At 37.3% G+C, this 22,097-nt stretch overlaps 1 protein-coding gene across 9 annotated transcripts in view; it reads right to left on the bottom strand.

The window, feature by feature from the left end:
* Positions 1-22,097, bottom strand: part of FARP1 (FERM, ARH/RhoGEF and pleckstrin domain protein 1) — a 144,763-nt gene that overhangs the window by 13,287 nt on the left and 109,379 nt on the right. For 4 of the 9 annotated variants that reach the window (XR_015749909.1, XR_015749910.1, XR_015749912.1 and 1 more), the window contains exons 14-21: positions 18,962-19,152; positions 18,484-18,573; positions 17,140-17,273; positions 7,639-7,720; positions 6,044-6,281; positions 4,988-5,133; positions 2,819-2,887; positions 1,202-1,291 (exon numbers count right to left, since the gene is read on the bottom strand). Coding sequence is in view for 4 of the 9 variants with exons in the window: in XM_087967297.1 (XP_087823423.1) it covers positions 1,202-1,291; positions 2,819-2,887; positions 4,988-5,133; positions 6,044-6,281; positions 7,639-7,720; positions 17,140-17,273; positions 18,484-18,573; positions 18,962-19,152 (1,040 nt within the window). In the remaining 5 variants the exon portion in view is untranslated. The remainder of the gene's footprint in view (positions 1-1,201; positions 1,292-2,818; positions 2,888-4,987; positions 5,134-6,043; positions 6,282-7,638; positions 7,721-17,139; positions 17,274-18,483; positions 18,574-18,961; positions 19,153-22,097) is intronic. The other 5 variants (XR_015749911.1, XR_015749913.1, XM_087967300.1 and 2 more) reach the window with 3 other exon arrangements.

Below are 22,097 nucleotides of genomic sequence, written 5' to 3'. Positions count from 1 at the left end.
GCTCAAAAATCTCCGGGGACTTGAAGTGGGGTCACAGTGAGTTTCCTCCCCCTCTCTTGGAAGAGAGACATGAATTTTCTGGCTTGTCTTCTGTCAGCGAAGGGGTCACAAATCACTGTGACAAATTGGAATTTCATTTCCCTCCACATCTCCATCTGTGCACAAATCCCGTGCATCGCTTGTGTGTTAACTTCTGAATACATTTATATTGGTAGGAGGTGATGTTCAGGTGTAAATATTCACAAGCAAATGTTCACATAAACTCTCCTATGCAAGCCTCCAAAGGACTGATTTAGAACCTAATGGATCTTCAGATCTGAAAAGATGAACCAAAGCTGCGCTAAGGAGCAAGATGCCCCCCCCCCAGCAATTCCCACAATCTGAAAAGATGGCTATGATTGAAGTTAAATCTATTTAAAGTTTTCAAATTTTCGGTTTCCTCCCAGCTGCATTTATTCCTTCAAATTTCTAACTATAACTATAGAATAACTATTCTATTCAGAGTACAGTAATTGAGAAGGCTTACGTTTATTTATTTATTTATTTATTTGATTTGCCAATTGTTTACAAGATAATAAGTATAAGTGTATACATAGTTGTGAATACATGAAATGGGTACATATAAGAAAAATAAAAGAAGAATAAGAGAAACAATAGGACAGGGACGGTAGGCACGTTGGTGCGCTTTATGCACGCCCCTACAGACCTCTTAGGAAAGGGGTGAGGTCAATAGTAGACAGTCTAAGGTTAAAGTTTTTGGGGTTTGGGGAAGAAACTACAGAGTCGGGTAGAGTATTCCAGACATTGACCACTCTATTGCTGAAGTCATATTTCCTGCAATCAAGTTTGGTGCGGTTAACATTGAGTTTGTATCTATTGTGTGCTCTTGTGTTGTTATGGTTGAAGCTGAAGTATTCATTGACAGGTAGGACATTGCAATGTATGATTTTATATACCATGCTTAAATCAGACCGAAGACGGCGTAATTCAAGGTTTTCTAGTTCTAGAATTTCAAGTCTGGTGGCATAAGGTATTCTACAACGAGTAGAGGAGTGGAGAACTCTTCTTGTGAAATATTTCTGGACTTTCTCAATTGTGCTAATATTAGATACGTTTCTAAACAGTGGATATGATCCACAGCCTTTTACATTTTAAGGGATTCAATAGTAACCAAACCAGTCTCAACTCAGCATTTACTTACCATCATGCCATACAGTGGAAGCCGCCCGTGAACTTTGAACTGATTTGATGCTGTTAGGCCCCGACTTGTGTACAGCAAGACATCATTGAACTGAAAACGTACCAGGCATGAATTTAGTCAGAACAGAGAGAACAGAGAACCCTAAATACTTCTAATATTCTATATATGATTTAATGAACATGGCATTATTGGCATTTACAGCTCTGTTGTCATTTAGATCTAATAAACAAGTTATGTTTTTTGCAGAATAACATGCATGAATTTGAGACTGCTATCCCAGTATGTTTACTTTAACCCAGAGGATCAATCAACTAAACTAGCCCTTAAGAACATGGGAGAAAACCATCCAATCACTATTTTGAGAATTTTTTCATCCAGTACCTACAATAATACAATAGTTTCCCATTTTCTTCAAAACTATTTAAAGCCCATACAAATACTTCACTACTGTTCACTAGAGATGTAGGAGCTTTTCCTCAAAAAAGTATAATATATGCTGGTATTTTAGAAGCCAGCTATGTTTCCTTGAGATAAAACATGCAGATCCTTCTTTTGTATGGGAGATTTAAGTTGAATGACAAAGAACTACCTCATATTGTAAGCTTTTAATAAAGTCAGGATTTAGTGGCCAAATTCAGACAGAGCCTAGTTTGACTCTTGGGAGGAGTCAACTCATCCTCCTACTTTCTACACTGTATTTAGATTTCTTCTCTATGTAGAACAAATACTTTCATGTTATATTCCAACTAGCTGACCTCTTCTCTGATCGGAAGTCATGGTAGAGCCTAAATTGCCAAAACAAACTTTATCACATCCTACACTTTCAAGTTCAAGTCAACAATTCTGTCAGGCCTGCCATCTCACAACATAGGCCTTGCTTAGCTAGATGCCAGGCTGTCCTAAGTAAAGGGGGGGAGGGGAGAGCAGTGGGGGGAGAATGGGGGAAGGGAGGAAGAAATGAGAAAAAGAAAGTGAAACCCTGGGCACCGTTCCCATGGAAACTGAGGCCTGTTCCAAGGTCACCCAATGGAATGCAACGCTTTCAAGCCCAGGTACCAAATAAATTTACTATCTGAAAGTGATTGGTTACTCAGTGATAAGAGGGGAGGGGAAAGAATCCCAGGGGAAAAGTTAATTGCTTTGTTTGGGCTCGAAAAGCTACATTTGGCGTTAGTACTCTGTAACCATTGGGCATCAGTAAAGTATACTTTTACTGCTGTGGCTGTGAGAGCCTTTCTTTCTGACTGATCAAGTTGGGACGGCTGACAGTTTCTGTATTCGATTAATCCTAGATGCAGCATTTTCTGAAATCTATGTATTGGCCTGCATATATTTCATAATTCACAGGAAGATCAGAAAAAAATGCACAAAGTGTGAATGTAGATTTTGATTTCTTATGAATCACTCTGTATTTTTGCCATCTATTGTTCGTTTATTTAACATTTGTCTGAGCTTCCTTTCACCCTGGAGAACAGAAACCTGCAGGTCTCATCTTAGATTATTCCACAGTTTGCATCTTACTGCTTCTGTGAATTTCCTCCCCCTTCCTTTTCCCTTGGCATTTATCGCACAATTGTATTTAATTGCACTCATTCTAAGGCAGTTCCTGTCACTTACCAAGAAGAACATCCGCTGCTGTAAGCCTTTTCCAGACAGTTTGCTGAGACTACCCAACCTAATAAATTCCTGTGGAGGAATAGACACAAATAGAAAACATCAAACCTCAGGCTGAATGTTGGCATGGCAGTAATAATTAAGGCTGGCAGCATTTGAAATGGAGTTCTCCAAAAAGTGCTGTGGAAGATACAGAGTACAGCACCTATGCCTTTTCCCAAAACCCTTCAGCTGTCCTGTTCATGCTGTTTGTTTGTGCCTCCTCCCCCCTGCGTTCCAAAGCATATTTTTGGAAATAGATTGATTGATTGATTTTGGAAAATTTATATAGCTGCCTAGTCACTCACAGCGACTCTAGGTGGCTTACAGAAAATAAAAATACAATATAGAAGGAATAAAAATAATAATAATAAAACATAACAAAATAATAACCATCCACCCTCAACGACAACATATGCTCATATCAGTTATTTAATGGGATCCATCCCACTATGGGTTCCCCAGGCCCGCTGCGGAAACACCAGGGCCTTCCGAGAGAGGGTCAGTGGGAACCAATCTAGTTTCTGGAGGGATGATATTCCAGAGGGAGGGAGCCACCACAGAGAAGGCCCTTTTTCTGGGTTCCACTATATGTACCTCCTTAGGGAACAGGACCCATATCATTCCTTGCCTTCCCTCTCTAATGGGTAGGGAAATGAATATAAATATAAATATCTTTCCCAGATCCATTCACTAATGCTGTATCATTGACTTAATAATATGATGACATGTAGGAGAGATACATAAGTGAAAAGTACCCAATGTATGTATAATTCGCACGTTCAAAAAAAAAAAAAGAAAGAAAGAGAGAGAGAGAGAGAGAGATTAATTGAGTTCCTTCTGTCTGTCTACTTTTTCCTCTCTAGACAGGGCATTTCAAAACTATCACAGACTGAAAACCTATGAAGGTACAGAAGGGCTGTCCTACCAGATAGCCATTTGAAAGCTGCTCCGAGAGTGAGCTTTAAGTGTAATGAATAAATAAATCACAGTCACTGGCATGCGGTAGACAAGAGTATTAGATTTGATTTAATTGACTCCACACAGCCATAATAGGACATTAAAGGAATAGTAATGAAAAATATCAGGGAATGAAAGCAATAAATGGGATTGCCAACACTTCACTCAGGCATTGGGGATGAAAGGAAACTCTACAGTAGAAGAAAGTACAGTATGCAATTAAAACAATACAGTAGAAAGCAATAAATAGAAATAAGACTGAGTTACTACTACTCTACCACTTCTATGCCAGTAGACCAGTATATATTCAAATATAATAGTTTAACTATTACTACTAGTATACTACAGTACTACTACTACTATGACGACAACTGTAGCTAGTTTTGCCATCAATGCTGGCAAAGAATAAATAAGAGTTGTAGGGCAATACAACCAAAGGGAAAGAGTTGGAAAAGACCACTCATTTTAGTCCTTTTTTAGAGTATAAAATACAATTGAGAACATTTTTATGAGGCTATATAAACAGATTTTCTTCTTTTGGATTTAGCTGTACAGATTTAAGTGGCCTGGATTGTTTCCAGGAGCTAATCAGAAAAAAAAAATCCATCCAGGTTAATGTTAATGGAGATCTCAGTGACTTTTGATACTGTTGGTAGAAAGTATCTTTGGGCTTTATTCTTCCTATCTGCTGTAATTGTACTATATGATTTGATTTCCCTTGTCCACTGGCTGGGGTGGGGTTGGTCTCTCTCAGGAGTCTAGTCTTTTGGTAGGGGTGGTCACTTGGGGTATGGACCACAAAGAATAGATGAAAAGAAAAAGCTACTTCTTTTTGTCAGGTATCAAGGAAACTGAAAAAATATCCTGTATCAGTTTTGGATAGAAAAGTGAATGGAAAGTAGGCAGATAATGTGAAGTTAATCTAGAGAAGAGAGTTACTACTAACCAACAGAAATATTAATGAGAAAATGATATGTCATCTGTTCTGGACATGCTGACCTTAAGCACAGGTTCAACCGATGGATTTTCTCAAATCTAACATGGTTAAAAATTTAATTCGGTAGGTTCTAGAGAAAACATACCCACAGCCCACAGCAATACAAGATGCAATTTCATTCTGACTAGAATCCTACAACTGCTCTTTGCTTCAGCCAAATATTTTATTTCAAATACCATGGGGATAACTACCCTTCCTGGAGTCACCAGATTGTCCATAGCTAACAAGTCCTTTTTCAGTTCATGCAGTTTTTGGAAGTTTTCCATTTTTAGCATACTGCTATGGAGCTGGGCCACCATCTCTGAAATTTCTGCCAGAGCAGCTGTGAAAGGAGGAAAAAATAACAAACAAAGAAATTGTGCCGTCAAGAAGAGCTACTCTATTAGAAGTTTGAAGAACGAACATGCAATATTTAACATTTTGTGAACAATGAAATAGAATCTATAGCCACAAGGCTTCCAGTTTCAAATTGAATCTGCCCTCTCAAAATATTCCTGAATTTCACTTGGAGATGATGAGTTTCCATGGATGTTTGCTAGTGAACTAATACAAATTATTTGATTTCGTCCCTGAAACAATGTGATTGTTTTTAAATCTCACTTTTATAGCTGCACTTAAATTTTTTGTTTGATCAGGGCATAATTGTCCTTTGAAGCCAAGGCATAATGTATTTGTATTCTAGAACAAATTACTAGACATATTTACCACCTTGATGCATTTATCAAGATTCTATCAATCATGCACATACTCCTGAAAGCAAATCTACTCTGGTTGTAGATATCTAGATTTTTCTTCCCGATTGTCCTTGATTGTTTCCTCACTCTGCCCGCTCTTTTCTGTGAGATTGCTAATCTCAAGGAATTTTTTTCCAGGCTCATTTACTGTCTGACTCTCTGCCTAATGTTGCTAACTAGAGCTAGGCTTTGCCTGCCCTCCTCCCACTTCATGTGTGATTGTTATTATTATTTTATTAAATTTATAACACTGCCAAAATGAAAATACTCAGGACTTACAACTAAAACACAACAGAAGCAATAAAGCAAATACAAAAAAACAACAACAACAATAATACAGGAAGTATATTTTAATTCCCTGTAACAAATATTTTTTCTGTTAAAGATGCAAAGTACTTATTGTTACCCAGGTTATATTCCTGCTCTCCAAAAAAACAGTCAAGTCACTTTCTCCAAAATTTAAAATTAAGAGAATTACTAAAGGAAGAGTTCATTTACCTCTGGAGTCCCGGAAGTCCCCATGATTGGGTGGATAATGTTTGCAGAGCCTTTCCATTATCTGCTTGTAGTGCATCAGCCTATGCAGCGGCCTGAGAAGGAAGATATTGAGGGGAAGGTAGCAGACTTTCTGCATCTCAAAATCTCTGCAAAAGGCTTCTAGCCTGCGAGAGTTCTTGATCCCATTTTCCAGTTCTAGGAGAATTTCACTATGCTTTCGCAAATGAACAGTTAGTTGCTAGAGGAGAGAGGGAGAGAGAGAGAGAAAAGAGGGTAAGTCCGTGTAGGAAAAAAATTATTTATTTAGGTTTATTTTCACATTATACCAGCTCTGATGCAATTTTTGGTTAAAAAAAATAACACAATAAAAGCCATGCTGTAATACAACGTGGCAATGAATGAAACATAGAAGACATTAGAGTAATTTCCAAGGGGGTTCAGCAAGTATGAGAAGTCCGAGAAGGGTTTTGTCCACTGTGGAAACAAGGTGAGATAAAAGCCTAGGCAATCCTTCACAGGGAGATTCCAGAAATGTATATATGGGAGAACTACTGAGAAGGATCTATCTTTGGTTGCCCCTTCATAGTCATTCCAAAGTGAAGCCCCTGGAGCTATACTTTCAATTACAGTTGGGATGGTGGGCAAAGTTCACTTTTAAGATGCAAAAAGAGTGGGAACCTGTCAGTGGTGGGATTCAAATGTTTTTACTACCGGTTCTGTGGGCGTGGCTTAGTGGGCATAGCAGGGGAAGGATACTGTAAAATCTCCAGTCAGAGGTGGCATTTGCCGATTCTCTGAACTACTCAAAATTTCCGCTACCGGTTCTCCAGAACTGGTCAGAACCTGCTGAATACCACCTCTGGACCCTGTTGCTTTTCTAACAAAGAGTTCCCAGGATAGATAGAAGGCCAACCAACTCACAGAAATGATCTCGACCTAGAATCTTTTACAGGACTTCTCCCTCACAGTACACATATTATTGGAATCAAAATCCCATCAGCCCCAGATAAGTAATCAGTGGCCAGGAACCAGGATTATAATAATCCAACCATATTAAGGGAGCCACAACTTTTCTACTCTTGCTCTATGAATCTTCTCTTTCACACACTCTTGAAGTCTGATTGCTTTAAAAATGTGATGTCCATCACAAAGAGCAGAATCAGCCTAAAGGCATCTTCTTCCCAATGCAATGCTCCATTCCCAACAAGCTTAATACAATTTGACTGTTTGGCTTAATTTTCTGTGGGAACTCAACCACTATGTTTTTTTCCCCATTTGATCATGATTCAAACAAACCATGAATCAATATGTGGGTCTGGCTATCGCAGGATGACGGAGCACAGTTAAGGGTAAGAAGGCCTTGGGGAGATAGTGTGTAGGAAAAAGGCACTCAGTGCTTGTGTTGGATCATAAATCAGTCTGGAATGGAGCAAATTGAAGAAGTGCTTTCACACAGACAGATTTGTTATCTCTTCAGACCAAATGTTCAGGAATACATTGAGTTGTTTAAATTTCGGTGAGCAAACAGAGCAGAAGCTCATGTATGATTATCATTCCAAGAAACAGCTAGCACATAAATCACATCTAGTTCATACCTTCATGCTCTGAATATTCTTTAGCATAACATCTCCAATTTTTTGGAAATCTCCTTTCAAGTGAGCATTAGATCGGCCTTCCCTGCCAGAAACAGAATTATCCGTGTCAGTCAAGCCTTAGAAAATCATCTATGTAACGAACAGAACAGAGATAGTAAATAATAAGGCAATGCTGGAAGCAGGGAATTCATGGGAAATGGGAACAAAAAAAAGGCAAGATGGCAATTGCAACAGTATGTGTGAGACCTGACCCCTCTTTGACAACTGACTACAAGTTGCGGATGCCACCAAAATGGGCTGTCATTTGTGATACAATGGAGGAAAAAATAGAGTTTGGAAAAAAAAACTCTCAGAAAGTAAAGATTCTCATAGCAGGTGTGTGTGTGTGTGTGTGTGTGTGTGTGTGTGTGTGTGTAATGTTTAATAACTGATTTTAACATCTGCACCATAATAATCTTGAAGTAGTAAAGAATCATGACTGATTTCTCCTCTTTCCCTCAACTCATGCATATAAAGCTAAACATATCAATTTGTTTCCCAAGTCAGTTAGAGTTGTTCAGGAAATAAAAGATCCCTTCCTTCTGCCAAGCAATCTTGGGAGAGGACCAATGTCTGAAGAAGAAGAGAGAAGCTCCTTTTCTTGTTCCTTCTACCTTGCAGTCCGTCCACATGCAACTTCTACATGCAAAGAGTGTGGCAGTGGAACATGTGCTAAGAAGCACATCAAATTCTGCTTTAGATTAAACATATCAAAACAATGGAAGCAAAGGGAGAGAAAGAAGAGGGGAAGTTATCCTTCCCTTTCCCCACTTTTCCTGCATGTGGATCCAAATAAAGAAGAAAATAGATATTTCTTCTTCCTTTGGAGGATCCTTTGAAAGCTAGCACTTTTTTGAGACATCCTGGACAATATTTGTACGTTATAATTACTCAGGTAAATGTTCTAGCCCCAAGGCCAGACCCAAATATTGTTAACAGCAGGTGGCAGTCTGAAACTGGCTGATCTTGAAAAAGCTAAGTAGGGTGGGACCTAGAAAATGCTGAAATGGGCAGCCTTAGGAAATCTTAAGGACCCAAGTTAGACTGGGAACTTTAAAAAAAAAAAAAAAAAATCCCAAAGGCAGGCAGTAATAAGTAATTTATATATCGTTGCCAAGAATACTAGATAAACATGTTAATGTGGTCACCAAGAACTGAACTTGACTTGAGGGATATTTTCTTTAAGAATCCCAAGAATGAAGGAGTTTCCGGTTTGTCGGCTTCGCGAGCGGTAGGGATTCGCGAAGCTGCGCGATCCCTGCCGCGCTAGCCGTTTTGGGGCTCCGACCCGGACGGGTGCGGAGCAAGGCTGCCCTGCAGGGGTAGCTGAAGGTAAGGGGATCCGGAGGAAGGGTTTGGGGTGTTGCAGACCCCCTCCCTGGCCGGCAGAACCCCTTTACCAGGACGGTGCAGCGGCGGTCCGTAATGGCCGCCACAAAGAAGTTGACAGCCGGGCAAGTATGCGCAGGAGGAAGAAGAGAAAGTTATTGAAAGTGAAAGTTCTTCTTGGTTGACCCAGGGCTTTGAGATTTATCTAATTTAATTCCTGGAAAAGATGGTTTTTTGATGATTTTTTCCACAAGAGAAAAAAAAAAGCGGCTATTTTGAGGTGCTGAAGGGAAAGTTTACTCTCCCTCCCGACGGAATTAAGCCGGAAGGGAGAGGATAAAGAAAATATATAAATTTGGATCTTGTTGGAGGAGATGCCTTGAAGACTTGAGGACAGAAATATAATCTTAATAAGACTTTAAAATATAGATTTGGACTCTTTTTTTTTATTTGTTTGATACCACCCCTGGAAGAGGAAAGGGGAATTTTGGCTTGCTTGGATTTATTGAGGATTGTGGATTTTGGGATTGTTTTGCCTTTCTCTCGGAATATTTGGTTGGTGTAAGAAGGAAGAGGAATAAAGAAAAGAAAAGATTTATTTATAATGGCTTTCCTTTTTGAAGACCTGAGGGATGAATACGAGCAAACAAAAGCAGCCTGCAAAGATGGCATGGAAAAAGCTTTTCTATTTCTAGAAATGGCGCTGGTCAATTACCAACAGACAATGGAACAGATGGAAACGGAAGAAGAACAACAAGGAAGAGACGAAGACGCCATCTTCATTGAATCCCAAAACTTATCTAAGGAAGAAGGAAGGAAGAGAGCAAGGAAAATGAAGGACTTAAGATTTAAAAAACATTTGAGAAAGAGAAAAATATGATGCAAAATAAATATAATGATAATAAACAAGAGAAAAAAGGGAACACAACAGAGAAGGGATCCCAGCAAGGCAGAGGTTAGAAGAAGAAGGGGGGGTAGGAAGATTTGGTGGGGGAAGAAAGAAAGGGGAAAGGCGGAGAAAAGCCTCAAAGCTTTAAAATTGGATGGGAGAAGAGGGATTTTTTTTAGAGACAAAGGATGAAATATAAATTTCTGTAAGAAAGATTCTGCTAAGGTACAGAAGATGGTATTGTAACATTTATATTTGAAATAGTAAATTAGAATGGTTTAAGATTTAATAAGAAATTAAAATGTTGAAGTTTAAAATTGAAATGTTGAAGTTTTTAATAATGATTGATTTAATAATGATTGATTTTTGAAATGTAATAAAATATCGAAGGAAAGGAGGATACAATGTATTTAAACATTTTTGGTGGATAGAATGTACCAAGCAGAACCAAATTGGGTATTTGTTATGTTGAATTTTAATTTTACTAACTTAGGGGGAGGATAGAAAGGCATCATACTCTGATTAGTGATTTCAGGAGAAATTCTTTTTATTATAAGAAGAGATAGAGGGATAATGAATGGGCAAAAGATACAAATTTAATGATTTAATTAAGATGGATTAAATAAGATAGAATTGTGAAGAGTGATATGCGCTATTATTTTAGCCCATGCAAAGAGAGGTAACTGGGGCCAAGGTACTTTACTAAAAGATTTTTTTATGTTTGTTTGTGTTTGTTTGTGTTTTATGAGAATATTGGGGAAATTATTGTAGAAAGACAGGGAAAGATTTAATATGTAATGATTTGTTTGTTGTTGAAACTTTTAATAAAACTTGTTTTAAAAAAAAAAAAAGAATCCCAAGAATGAATTTGAATCCTGTGGATCCAAAATATCTCTAACTATAGTGTAGAGAATGTTTCCAAAAACAACTCCATGGACTCAGAGCATGGATCAGATCATTTTGTTAGAGCCTTGTTAAAAACACTTTCCCCACCAACTGCATTAAGGTCTCCAAACACCTGAAATTCCTGAAAAATAGAATAGAATAGAATAGAATAGAGTAGAGTAGAGTAGAGTAGAGTAGAGTAGAGTAAGGTAGGGTAGAGTAGAATAGAATTCTTTATTGGCCAAGTGTGATTGGACACAGCAGGAATTTGTCTCCGATGCATAAGCTCTCAATGTACATACAAAATAGGTCATAATCATAGTTACAATCATTAATCATAAGAAACCAATAGGAAAAGATAGTAGGAAATATGAGATGAGAAATATGAGAAGAATAATAGCAATACAACCTATATCTTTAGGCTGTGGGAGTTAGGTGTTCAGCAGAATGATCAAAGCAGTCAAACATCTTGTGTTCAGAGTTTATAAATCTATTCCAAAATATACTCTTAATGAATATTTGCAAACCTAGATGAGCAGAGCACAGGAAACTTTCACTGATTTAATGAAACCTGGGATTGGACTTATTTCCACTTGTAAACATCTGAGGGAGCAACATCTCAACCATTTGGGGAATATCTTGCTTTGGACAGAGATTTAACAAAGATTTCTTTTGCAAAGGAAAGCAAAGATTCCCTGAAAATTAATTGCCCTCACTTACCGGTATATTTTCTCTTTTGGCTCTATCATTCTTTCTCCCAGGGATACATTGTACAATGTAAGAAGAGATAGGTTTTCAAACTAACATACATACTCTAAAATAATAATAATTTACTATGACTCTCTAAAGGTAAAACATTTTTGTATGTCAAAGACCACATTTAAATCCAATCTTTACGACTCCATAATTGAGAAACAAAACTTGGAGTTCCTTCCTGTTGCCAAGGCTTTTTGTTAACTTCTGCCAAAAGAAAGAAAAATCCTACTTAGAAAATAACAAGAAATAGCTCTACACGGGAACAGTAAACTTGGATAGAGCTGATTTTTAATATATTCTTGGCCAAAACACTACCAAGCACAGAAAAATAACCTTGTGAAATAACCCTATTTTTGCTGTGAGCATATTGCTATATATATATTCACATATAAGGTCTGCATCTTTTGAAACCAGGGGTGGTTTATTGCACATAGCAGGTGGACTCTTTTGAAACTATGAAAAACTACTCCAAAACTCCACTCTATTTCTCAAATACGGTCATCATTCTAGATCTTTAATGCCAATGGGATTATATTGGAAGAATAGCAAAACACAAATACTTTGCTACTGTTTGTTGTTGTTGTTGCAAACATGAACTATCGCTTCACTGAAATCAGTAAACCAGCCAACTTGGTATCAACCATGAGAGTAGTCAATCTTTGGATAAATAAAATTGAACTATTGGAGAAACATGTGGTAATATTTATTCAGCTGCATGCTGGAAGATAATAATGCTTGACTCTAGTGTGAGTGGGCTGCTAGCATGGCATTGGCGCCGGATCTGCATACATTCAAGATTGCAAGAAACAAGAAAAATAGGAGATTTAAACATATCCTCAGAGAAATATAAAACGTCTCAATTTTTTTAAAATATGAAATTATAGAAAGTCAATGTGATGTACAGGTGGTACAGTAGAGTCCTCATTTAGTGGTTGCCTCAATTAGCAACCATTCTTAGTTACACCAGCAATAAAAAATAACTTTACAACGTATTTGTACTTACAACCTTTGTGGGTCTGTAAAGCAAAGAAAAGCCGAAGGGAATTATATGCCCAATGGTGGTTTCACTTAACTACTGCTTCACTTAATGACCAAATTGCCAGTCCCAAGTTGCTGGTTCCTTCATGAGAATATTTAATATTGAAATAAGAGACAATAAGTCCGGACTAATTCTAATCTTTAAGTAGCCAGAAAGATGGTGTCCCAGGTAGTATCTATTATTAAAAGCTTCCTCTAAAATAAAATTTTAATTTGCTCTTTTGCTTTTACAGGTAATCCTCGACTTACAACAGTTCGTTTAGTGACTGTTTGAAGTTAAAATGGCACTGAAAAATGTGACTTATGACTGTTTTTTCATAGTTACTATTCTTTGCAGCATCCCCACGATCATGCGATCAAAATTCAGACGCTTGGCAACTGGTTCATTTTTATGACCTTTGTTGTGTGTTCCCCTTTTTGTGACCTTCTGACAAGCAAACTCAATGGAGAAACTAGTTTCACTTAACAACGAGGTTACTAACATATCAACTGCAGTGATTCAATTAGCAACTGTGGCAAGAAAGGTTATAAAATGGGGCAAAACTCCCTTAACAAATGTCTCACCTAACAACAGAAATTTTGGGCTCGGTTGTGGTCATAGGTTAAGGACTACCTGTATTTTATTTTCATTCTTGTTCTACTGGAGTTTTGGGCATACTCTGAGATCAAAGTAAAGATCTATATTTGTACTATGAGAGAAATAAAGAAGAGCAGTGGTCATATTCTGCTTCCCAAACTTCACTTAAGTCTACCAAACAGCTCAAAAGTTGACAGATACCTAAAAGCAAACAGTTATTTGCTATAAGTAACCAGTGCCTCCCAGAGGTGGTATTCAGCAGGTTCTGACCAGTTCTGGAGAACCGGCAGTGGAAATTTTGAGTAGTTTGAAGAACTGGCAAATGCCACCTATGATTGGCCCCGCCCCCATTTATTCTCTGACTCCCAAGTCCCAGCTGATTGGCTGGGTCTTCTTTTGTTGCCCTGCACAGGAGAACGGAGCTGGAAAGCAGGTTAGTGGGGTGAGGAGGGAATGGAGATTTTACAGTATCCTTCCCCTGTCATGCCCACCAAGCCATGCCCACAGAATTGGTAATAATTTTTTTTTTTGAATCCCACTACTTTTGCCTCCTCTCTTTACTCTTCCTGATAGCCTCTCTGAAAGACATCACCCTATTATGTGGGATCTACAAATGGAGTTGCTCCCAATTTTTACATCCTTCCATTTCCATGTCAGATGTAACTCCCTGCCTGAGGATCATAGTCACTTGTCCAGCTGCTGCAAGGCTGATACCCCAGGGGGATGAGGACTTACAAAAGGAAAATGTTGCTGATTTTATAGCCAGACAATGCCTATTGGCAGCACAAACTGGATTCTCAAATTTTGAGGTTCCAACTGCAGTTAATAGCAAAGGGAAAACTCTAAAAGAAACCTTTATTAAGCTTACAGCCAGTCAATTCAACTGCTGAGACAGTCAAAACTAGCACATTCAGTGACAGCCATGTCTCAAAAGCAGGAATCATGGTGGAAAGGTGGAATGTAAAAAGACAGTAAGGAATAATTTAAGAGCTCTAAAGCGACATTCAGAAGAGCGTGGGAGGGAAACCTCAATTTCCCAGGAAGTATTGGATGAAAGGCAAATAAATCATAACTGTCACTTACAGCCAAAATGAGATCACTCTACAAATCCAAAATAACAGTGAATAAAGGAAAATGGGGATCCACAACTACAGCCATTCTATGGTAAAAAAAAAATTATAAAAATAGCCCACATGTTTAAAAACTGGAATGTTTCACTTGTGTCACTCAGGTAATATTGGCTCAATTAGAATTCTGTTTCCTCAGTTGATATCATTGCTGCCTTACAAACAAAAAGCTAAGAAATGGTCCAAGTGTTGCTTTCAGACACTTTGTCACTAACAAAATCCATCTGCTTTACTCACCATGAACAGACCATGATCTCAGGGGTGGGATTCATTTTTTTTAACAACCGGTTCTGTGGGTGTGGCTTAGTTGGTGGGCATGGCTTGGTGGTCATATTATTTATTGGCTGGGCGTGGCCAACTCAATATCACTCACATTGAGGCACGCATCTCCTCGCCTGGCCTCTCATGACTGTGGGGATGCTGCAACAGTTGTAAGTGTGAAAAATGGTCATAAGTCACTTTTTTCAGTGCCATTGTAACTTTGAATGGACACTCCACACAAGCAAAGTACCAGCAAAGGAAGGGAAAAAAACTCCAGAGACGTTCCTGAGACAGAATGTAACAAGGGTTAACGGAGAGGCAGTTTCTGTAAGCAACACCAGAATGTTTCCTTCCTGCCTTCCTTACAGGATTAGGCCAGTAATTTCTTCTAACAACCGGTTCTCTGAACAGCTTAGAATGCTAACAACCGGTTCTCGCGAATAGGTGTGAACTGGTAGAATCCCACCCCTGCATGATCTATAGCCAACAAGCAGGGAATCAGAGTTCCCTCATTGCTAAAGAGGGTATGGGAAACCTGGGGAAGGATTGCTGTAACAGGATGAAAAACTATATCTAAAGATCATAGTTTCCTTTGACCAAAACAGTCTGAAGAAAAATCTCTAGTCAAACATATTTCTATGAGTAATAGGTAACTGAAGGATAACAGATGTACACACTATTGGTGAGCTCATAGGCTTAAAATGTATCATATAATAAATAATAGCATCCTACTGTTTCATTTCCTTGTTTGGATTTATTTGGAAGAGATGATTAAAGCCCAGTGAATTAGACCAGTCTCTTTTCCTCTGCAATCTACAGTCATTGTGATTGCAAGATTATTGTTCTTTTATATAACTATTGGCTTCAGGAATGAAAATAAACAACCTCTCCTAATCCATGGAGATGAAAGAATAAAGAGATTCTTATTAAAAGCAATGGAATTCTAAATGTGCTTAGCTAATTGATTAAAGGTCTCTTTTGATAAATATTTATTACAAATAAAATGTCTCACTAGACTCGTAAAATTTTATTACTGCTATCTTTCTTTTAATCAATACAACAAAGCAATCAAAATACGTTTTAGATGCTAATTTGAAAACTTGTAACAACTCTTTTGTTTATTAGCAATGCAATCAAATCAAATACAGAAAATAATTTGAGAATACAGACAACAAAAATAAAAATAATTTAGAAAGATTCCAGTACCTACGCTGTGCAATCTGTTCTTTTTAATAATTTTAATTAAAGCTCTTGGCCCTATCTGCAGTGCCATTGTAATATTTATTAAAATCTAATATTCCACTCATATTTCATTAACTTTAGTGGAAGAATTTTTTAAAAAGAAAATGCTTCTATAGGTAGTCCTCAACTTATGACCACAATAGAGCCCAAAATACCCTTTGCAAAGTAAGGCAGTTATGAAATGAGTTTGGCCCCATTTTATGACCTTTCCTGCCACAGTTGTTAAGTGAATCACTGCAGTTAAATTAGTAACATGCTTGTTAAGTGAATTTGGCTTCCCCATTGACTTTGTTTGTCACAGGGTCGCAAAAGGTGACCTCAGGACACTGCAACAGTCATAAATACATGCCAGTGGCCAAGTGTCCTAATTCTGATCACCCGATCGTGGGGATGCTGCAACGGTCATAAGTGTGAAAAACAGTCATAAGTCACCTTTTTTCAGTGCCATTAGAAGTTCATATGGTCACTAAACCAATAGATATACATTGAGGATTGCGTGTATTATTCAGACTTATCTTCATTATCTGGTATCATTTTGAAGTCATAATATGGGATTTGCTAAATGAATACTTAGTTTCACATTGCAGTGAATATACCCCCCCACTCCCTCCTTCTTTCTCTCTCTCTCATTATAGGTGAGGCATACTCCCTTCTATATTTATTTAGTTGGGAAAGAAAGCTCCCCAGAGTCACTCTTGCTAGCAAGATTGGGGTGGGGGGAATACAAATTAAATTAAAAAAGAAAAGAAAAGAAAGAAGGAAGTGGATAAAACCGAATTAAATGTTAACACCTGATGGGATGAAATCAAAGTAGATTCTAACTTGGACTATTGTTCCAGAACTTGAAATTAAGTCTGTGGTGTGTGCTAAAGAGAAGGAAACTAATTTACAAAGATACTTTAAAAATGTATAATTCTGTATTGCAAATGTCAAGCAAAAGCTTCTTAATAGTCCAAACAACAATATCTTGACATAAGTGTCTACCGAGATTGAAATTCTTCCAATTTAACTGATTAAAAGTAAATAAATGTCTAAGAACAATTGTCAGTCATACAGGAATCTGCTGCAATTTTTAAAGAATTTATAGCCTTAAGATGATGATTTATGATTATTGTATTTTATGATTACGATCATGATTTATCACTTGTTGCTTGTATATACACTGAGAGCTTATGCACCAGAGACAAATTCCTCGTGTGTCCAATCACACTTCTATTCTATTCTGTTGTGTTCTGTTCTGTCTTTTCATCAAGATGGAACGGACAGTATATCCATTCTGGATTGAACATGGTAGAATAAAATGTAAAATATTTAGCATCAAAATGTCATCTTATTAAAATAACTGCTGGAATTCTTACCACAGAGCAATGCGCTGTTCTACCTCCTTTAAAAAGTTGGTGTGAAATTTGTGCAAAGGTTGAAAGTTCGAAAAGATGAGACTCTTTAGTGCTTCTGGCATGCAGTCCTCTTTACTTACTGTGCTCTGGAGCCACTAGAAAAACCAAGCATGGTAATCAGAGGAACTCTTGGCACAGACATTTCCTGGTTAGGGTATGTATATAGGGGAATCAGACAGTTCTTGTTTAGTGGTAATAGCCTTACCAATAAATTAGTATTATAACATTGAAGTTAGGTTTTTGAGCTTATTGCCAATGGGATAGCTTCTTTTATTTAAGAAGCATGCTTCTACATTTAATATACCCCAAGCTAAAGTTCTCCTGACCAAAAATAAGTGGAAAATATTTAACCTCATTATTATTTTTTAACTGTGAGCAATTGTTCTATCTTTGATAGGTTTGTGTAAGTTAATGCATAAAACATTAAATTTCTCGAGTTGTGCAATCATTTTAAAATACCAAAGTTATCCAGAACCAACAGAAGAATCACCAAAACTATCTGTAGTCTTCTGTTTAGGTATTGAAACTATTCAGTGGGATAGTTCCATGTTGTATTTGGAAAAGGAAAGATTTCTAAAGATGTTGTTTAGAATATCCCCCATTTGGTGCTCTTCGTGGTATATCTAAGGATGTCCTAAGGCAGAGCCTTGAGTTTAAATATCCAGGAAAGCTCTAAAGTTCACAATCTATAGGAAAGTACTTGAGAAAAAATAATTCACTTTAGGATTCTACTGGAAGGGAACAGCTGAGCATTATTTCAGTTAATTTGGTGTTTTTACTCCATTTAGCAAGATGATGTAGACAGAACTGACAAGGCTATAGAATACCAAATTAAATATTATCTGTATAGCCTCTGTTGAATTCAATTGTAGAAAGCTAAACATATCCACTCCAGGAACTCAGACAGATTGGGATACTGTTTGCTTAATCAATTCTTCTGCTTATTAAGCGGGCATCCTTTGATTTTCTCCCATTTTAAAGTATTGCTGAAAGGGATGGAACAGTAATGACAAATGACAACAGGGATCCAAAATACAAAGCATTAAAATTACAACAAAGTAAAGAGAACAAAACTATCAGAAATTAAATGACCCATCTGTGCAACCCCCCCCCCCCAAGTAATTTTTTATCTTCTGCTACAGTATTTAGATGAAATTCCAATCTCATCAGATACATTTTGTGATTAAATATGTCTGTGATAAAATATTGTGTTGATGGAGATAGTGGGAGATGTAGTAAAAGACAGGAAGAAGGATATTTAGGGCTCCATAATTTTTAATTTAAGGGGGGAAAAAAGAAACATACCGATGTGATGACTTCAAGATCTTTTAGGTAAGTCCGTTCTGTAGTGGCAACTTCTTTTGTAATGAAGTATGCCTTGTCAGTTGGAAACTTCTGAAATTAGTCAGAAGACAAAATGACTTTAATCTATACTCAAATGACAATGATAGGACTCTTATAGTTAGCTTTGGGTATTAAAAGAGTTGGATGCTGCAAAATTACAGAGAATTAAGGAAAAATGCCCAAGATCAGCAAACAGGAATAGCTTTATTCCAAAAATATAAAATTTACAAAACAGCTCTATATTCAGAAGTGATATATATGCATATGAATAGAGCCAACTCTGTCACCACTTCTAAGCCCTGCTGCTTAGTAAGATGGTGAGAGATACGGCCATTTTTTTCAGCATGGAAGTTTTTAATAAAAACAGCCATCCATTGAAAACAAAGAAAAATTGCTAAATGTCCATTGCATACCTAATAGGTAGAGTCAACATCAGTACCTTTCTCCTGACCTCCTCTTCATCATCAGCGCGGACTCCAGTTTGATCATTCAGCAAGGGACTGATCAATGGAGAAGCTTGCCTATTATCAGGACTCAAATTAGGAGACAAAGTTGCATTTGCTATGGCTGGTCCACCTTGAGAATTGATTGACAGTTCTGAAAGGTGAGGGCTGCCAGCAAGAGAGCCTGCTGAAGGAACAATACAATAAATTCAGAAAACTTTAATTGAGTATATATGAAGATTAAATCCCCTCAACCCATTTAAGTAGTAGGGTATCATAAGATTTAGAGGAGTTATTGGTATTTAAATGACTACAATCTTTTTGGCAAGGTTCTCTAAGTAGTAACATAATCTGTTCTGAATACCGACAACTGGTTGGAATAAGTTTCACATCGCTTGTAATAGTGGGAAATATTCTTTTCTTAGCCTCTATTGAATTAAACGTAACCAGCTCTAGGCATCATGAATAGTTATGGAAGATTTATAACCCTTTCTTAGATCTCACACAACAAACACGTTGTTGTAAACAGTGAAGGTGCTACACTTGACCTCAAACACTTATCCTATTGTGTTCCTTCTTCATGCACAGCAGGAAAAAAATAAGGCTTCTAATTATGGTTTTGAACAAACTAGTTTTAGTTATGGCTAAATAAAACAATTGATATGTTCAATGTCCAACCCAAGATTAATCCAAATTTTCCTATCATGGTTTGTCAACTAATTAAAATGAGATGAAGGGGCTGAAATATCCCATTTAATCTAACTATGGACTTCCCTAATCATATGACTTCACTTGTATAACCAAATACCATGGAAACTCAAAACCACAGCTAGGCAATTTACACTACACCTCCTTTTATTTATTTATTTTTAAAGGAGGAAGATGAACTTTTGCACTGTTTATGCTTACTTACCTGCAACTAAAGTACAGAAAAAAATCATTTGTAAGTAACAAAAGTCAAATTTCTCTACAAATATGATTACTATTACCATCAGTTAATAATTACTACCTAATTTATATTACTGAGAGAAACAACTACTGTGATTTACTCATCCCACCCCATCCCACATGCATTACCATAGGAGCAGATAACCCTCCAGAGGTGGTATTCAGCAGGTTCTGACTAGTTCTGGAGAACCTGTAGTGGAAATTTTGAGTAGTTCGGAGAACCGGCAAATACCACCTCTGACTGGAGATTTTACAGTATCCTTCCCCTGCCATGCCCACCAAGCCATGCCCACATAACTGGAAGTAATTTTTTTTGAATCCCACCACTGTAACCCTCCATCTTCTCCACACATTTCCCGTATCACTTGACCCATTCCTTGAAAAGTGGGTGAGTGGGTGAAGTCATATGATCAGAAAAGTCCATATTTAAATTAAATGGGGTATTTAATTTCAACCCCTATTTCTCATAATTCCTAGAGGCAACCTAGGCTCCCTATGTGTGTACAGTTTTGTGAGGGGACAGAATCACATCCAAAGAAGATCTTGCTATTTATTTTTTCAGACTTTTTTCTTAAGTTTTTAATATCTCAAATAACCATCACATTACTGCGTTTTTAAACCCTCCCTCCCTAGCTTGTCAATTTTACTGCATAAAGTGCTAAAGAAATGATTGGAGAAAGCCACATATAGAATAGATGAAGTAAACTATTTCAGGCCCTCTGGCTACATCCAAGAAAATTAGTACAGTATACCTTGATGAGTTGCTCCTTTGATTGTTTGGGATAGAAATGCTACATTGCAATAATAGAAGAGGGATTATTTCAAAGCTTGTAATAGGACAGTTTCAAATATGCTGAGTTATGTTATGTGCCTGACAGTACACATTTATTGCTATGTGAAATACAACAGTGAAAAAAGTTTCAGTTCCCTTTTCTTAGAAGGCAAGTGGGTTACAGATTTTGGAAAGACATAGCATAAAAATCTATGGAGGCTTTTATAATGATTCCAGCAATTCCTTTATGTCTTTATGGTCCCAAACTTTCCACAGGATTTTAATTTAGAAAAATGGATATGCAGTCAGCTAAGTTGTTATTAAGACCCAAAGCTAAAATGCAAGTGAAATTCTGCAATGTTTCACACTCATAAATACTTTTTTCTTTGCTGAAAATAGAGTTAGAATTTTAATTTGCACCTGAGAAGGAAATACTAGGAAAATGTGACATAAGAGCAGGATCAGGGAGTAATTTATTTTTCAGTAATATGTATAATTAATACGACTTTAAATAAATCCCCAAGATACATTCATATTCATCTCATTATCTTTTCCAGCACCAAATCAAACCCCAAATTACAATGAGAGATTTGCCTGCATTAAAGAATTTTGTTCTTAATATGCTAAAAATCTGACAGAAAAGTCACAGCGTGTTAACACAATGTCAATTTTATTGACACTAGTACACAACCTTATACAATATTTTCATAATAAAGTGTTCACATATAAGAAAAAGGAGAGGAAAGGATTTATATCCATGAAAAGATACCTTCTAAGTTTATAACTGGTACATATTCAAACTACATTTACTACGGAAACGAAAGTGTCGTTTTAAATATGAAAGTAAAAAGACAGGAATTCTGGTGCTATACTGGTCTCATTACAGGATGAAAACATACATTTCACTGGAAAATATCTAAACTACCCAAATTAAACATAGTCCAAATCTCAAAGTTTATAGACTTGCCAGAGAAAAATTTAAACAATGGCAAATACACATCATTTTCTATTTATCTGGGAAGTGCTTAAAAAAGGAAAAAGCTGTACCCCAAAGTTGTTCTCGTACCACATGGTATCCACTATAGCAGGGGGTTCCAACCTCTGGTCCATGGACTGGTACCAGGCTGCTGCATGCCAGCAACTAGGCCGTGCAAACAAGCAAAGTCCTATTCGTGGGATGCAGGCAGCACATGAAACCACACCCCTTCCGGTTCACAGAAAAACCTCTCTCCACAGAACCAATCCCTGGTGCCCAAAAGGGTTTTTTTTTGGGGGGATTGCTATATAGAGTTTTGGGGAACTTTCAATTCACCATCCTGCTGGGGCTGCACAGAAGCCCCACTTACAGGAATCCAAATTGCCCTAGGGAGTTAAGGAACTCATCAACCTAGACTAAGTGTAGTAAGAATTGG

The sequence above is a fragment of the Notechis scutatus genome, chromosome 5 (assembly GCF_049901735.1).
Source record: "Notechis scutatus isolate UNSWTSFEM ecotype Mainland chromosome 5, rNotScu1.2, whole genome shotgun sequence".
NCBI lineage: Eukaryota > Metazoa > Chordata > Lepidosauria > Squamata > Elapidae > Notechis > Notechis scutatus.
Note: the sequence above shows the minus strand (reverse complement) of the source record. Positions and strands in the feature narration are given on the sequence as shown.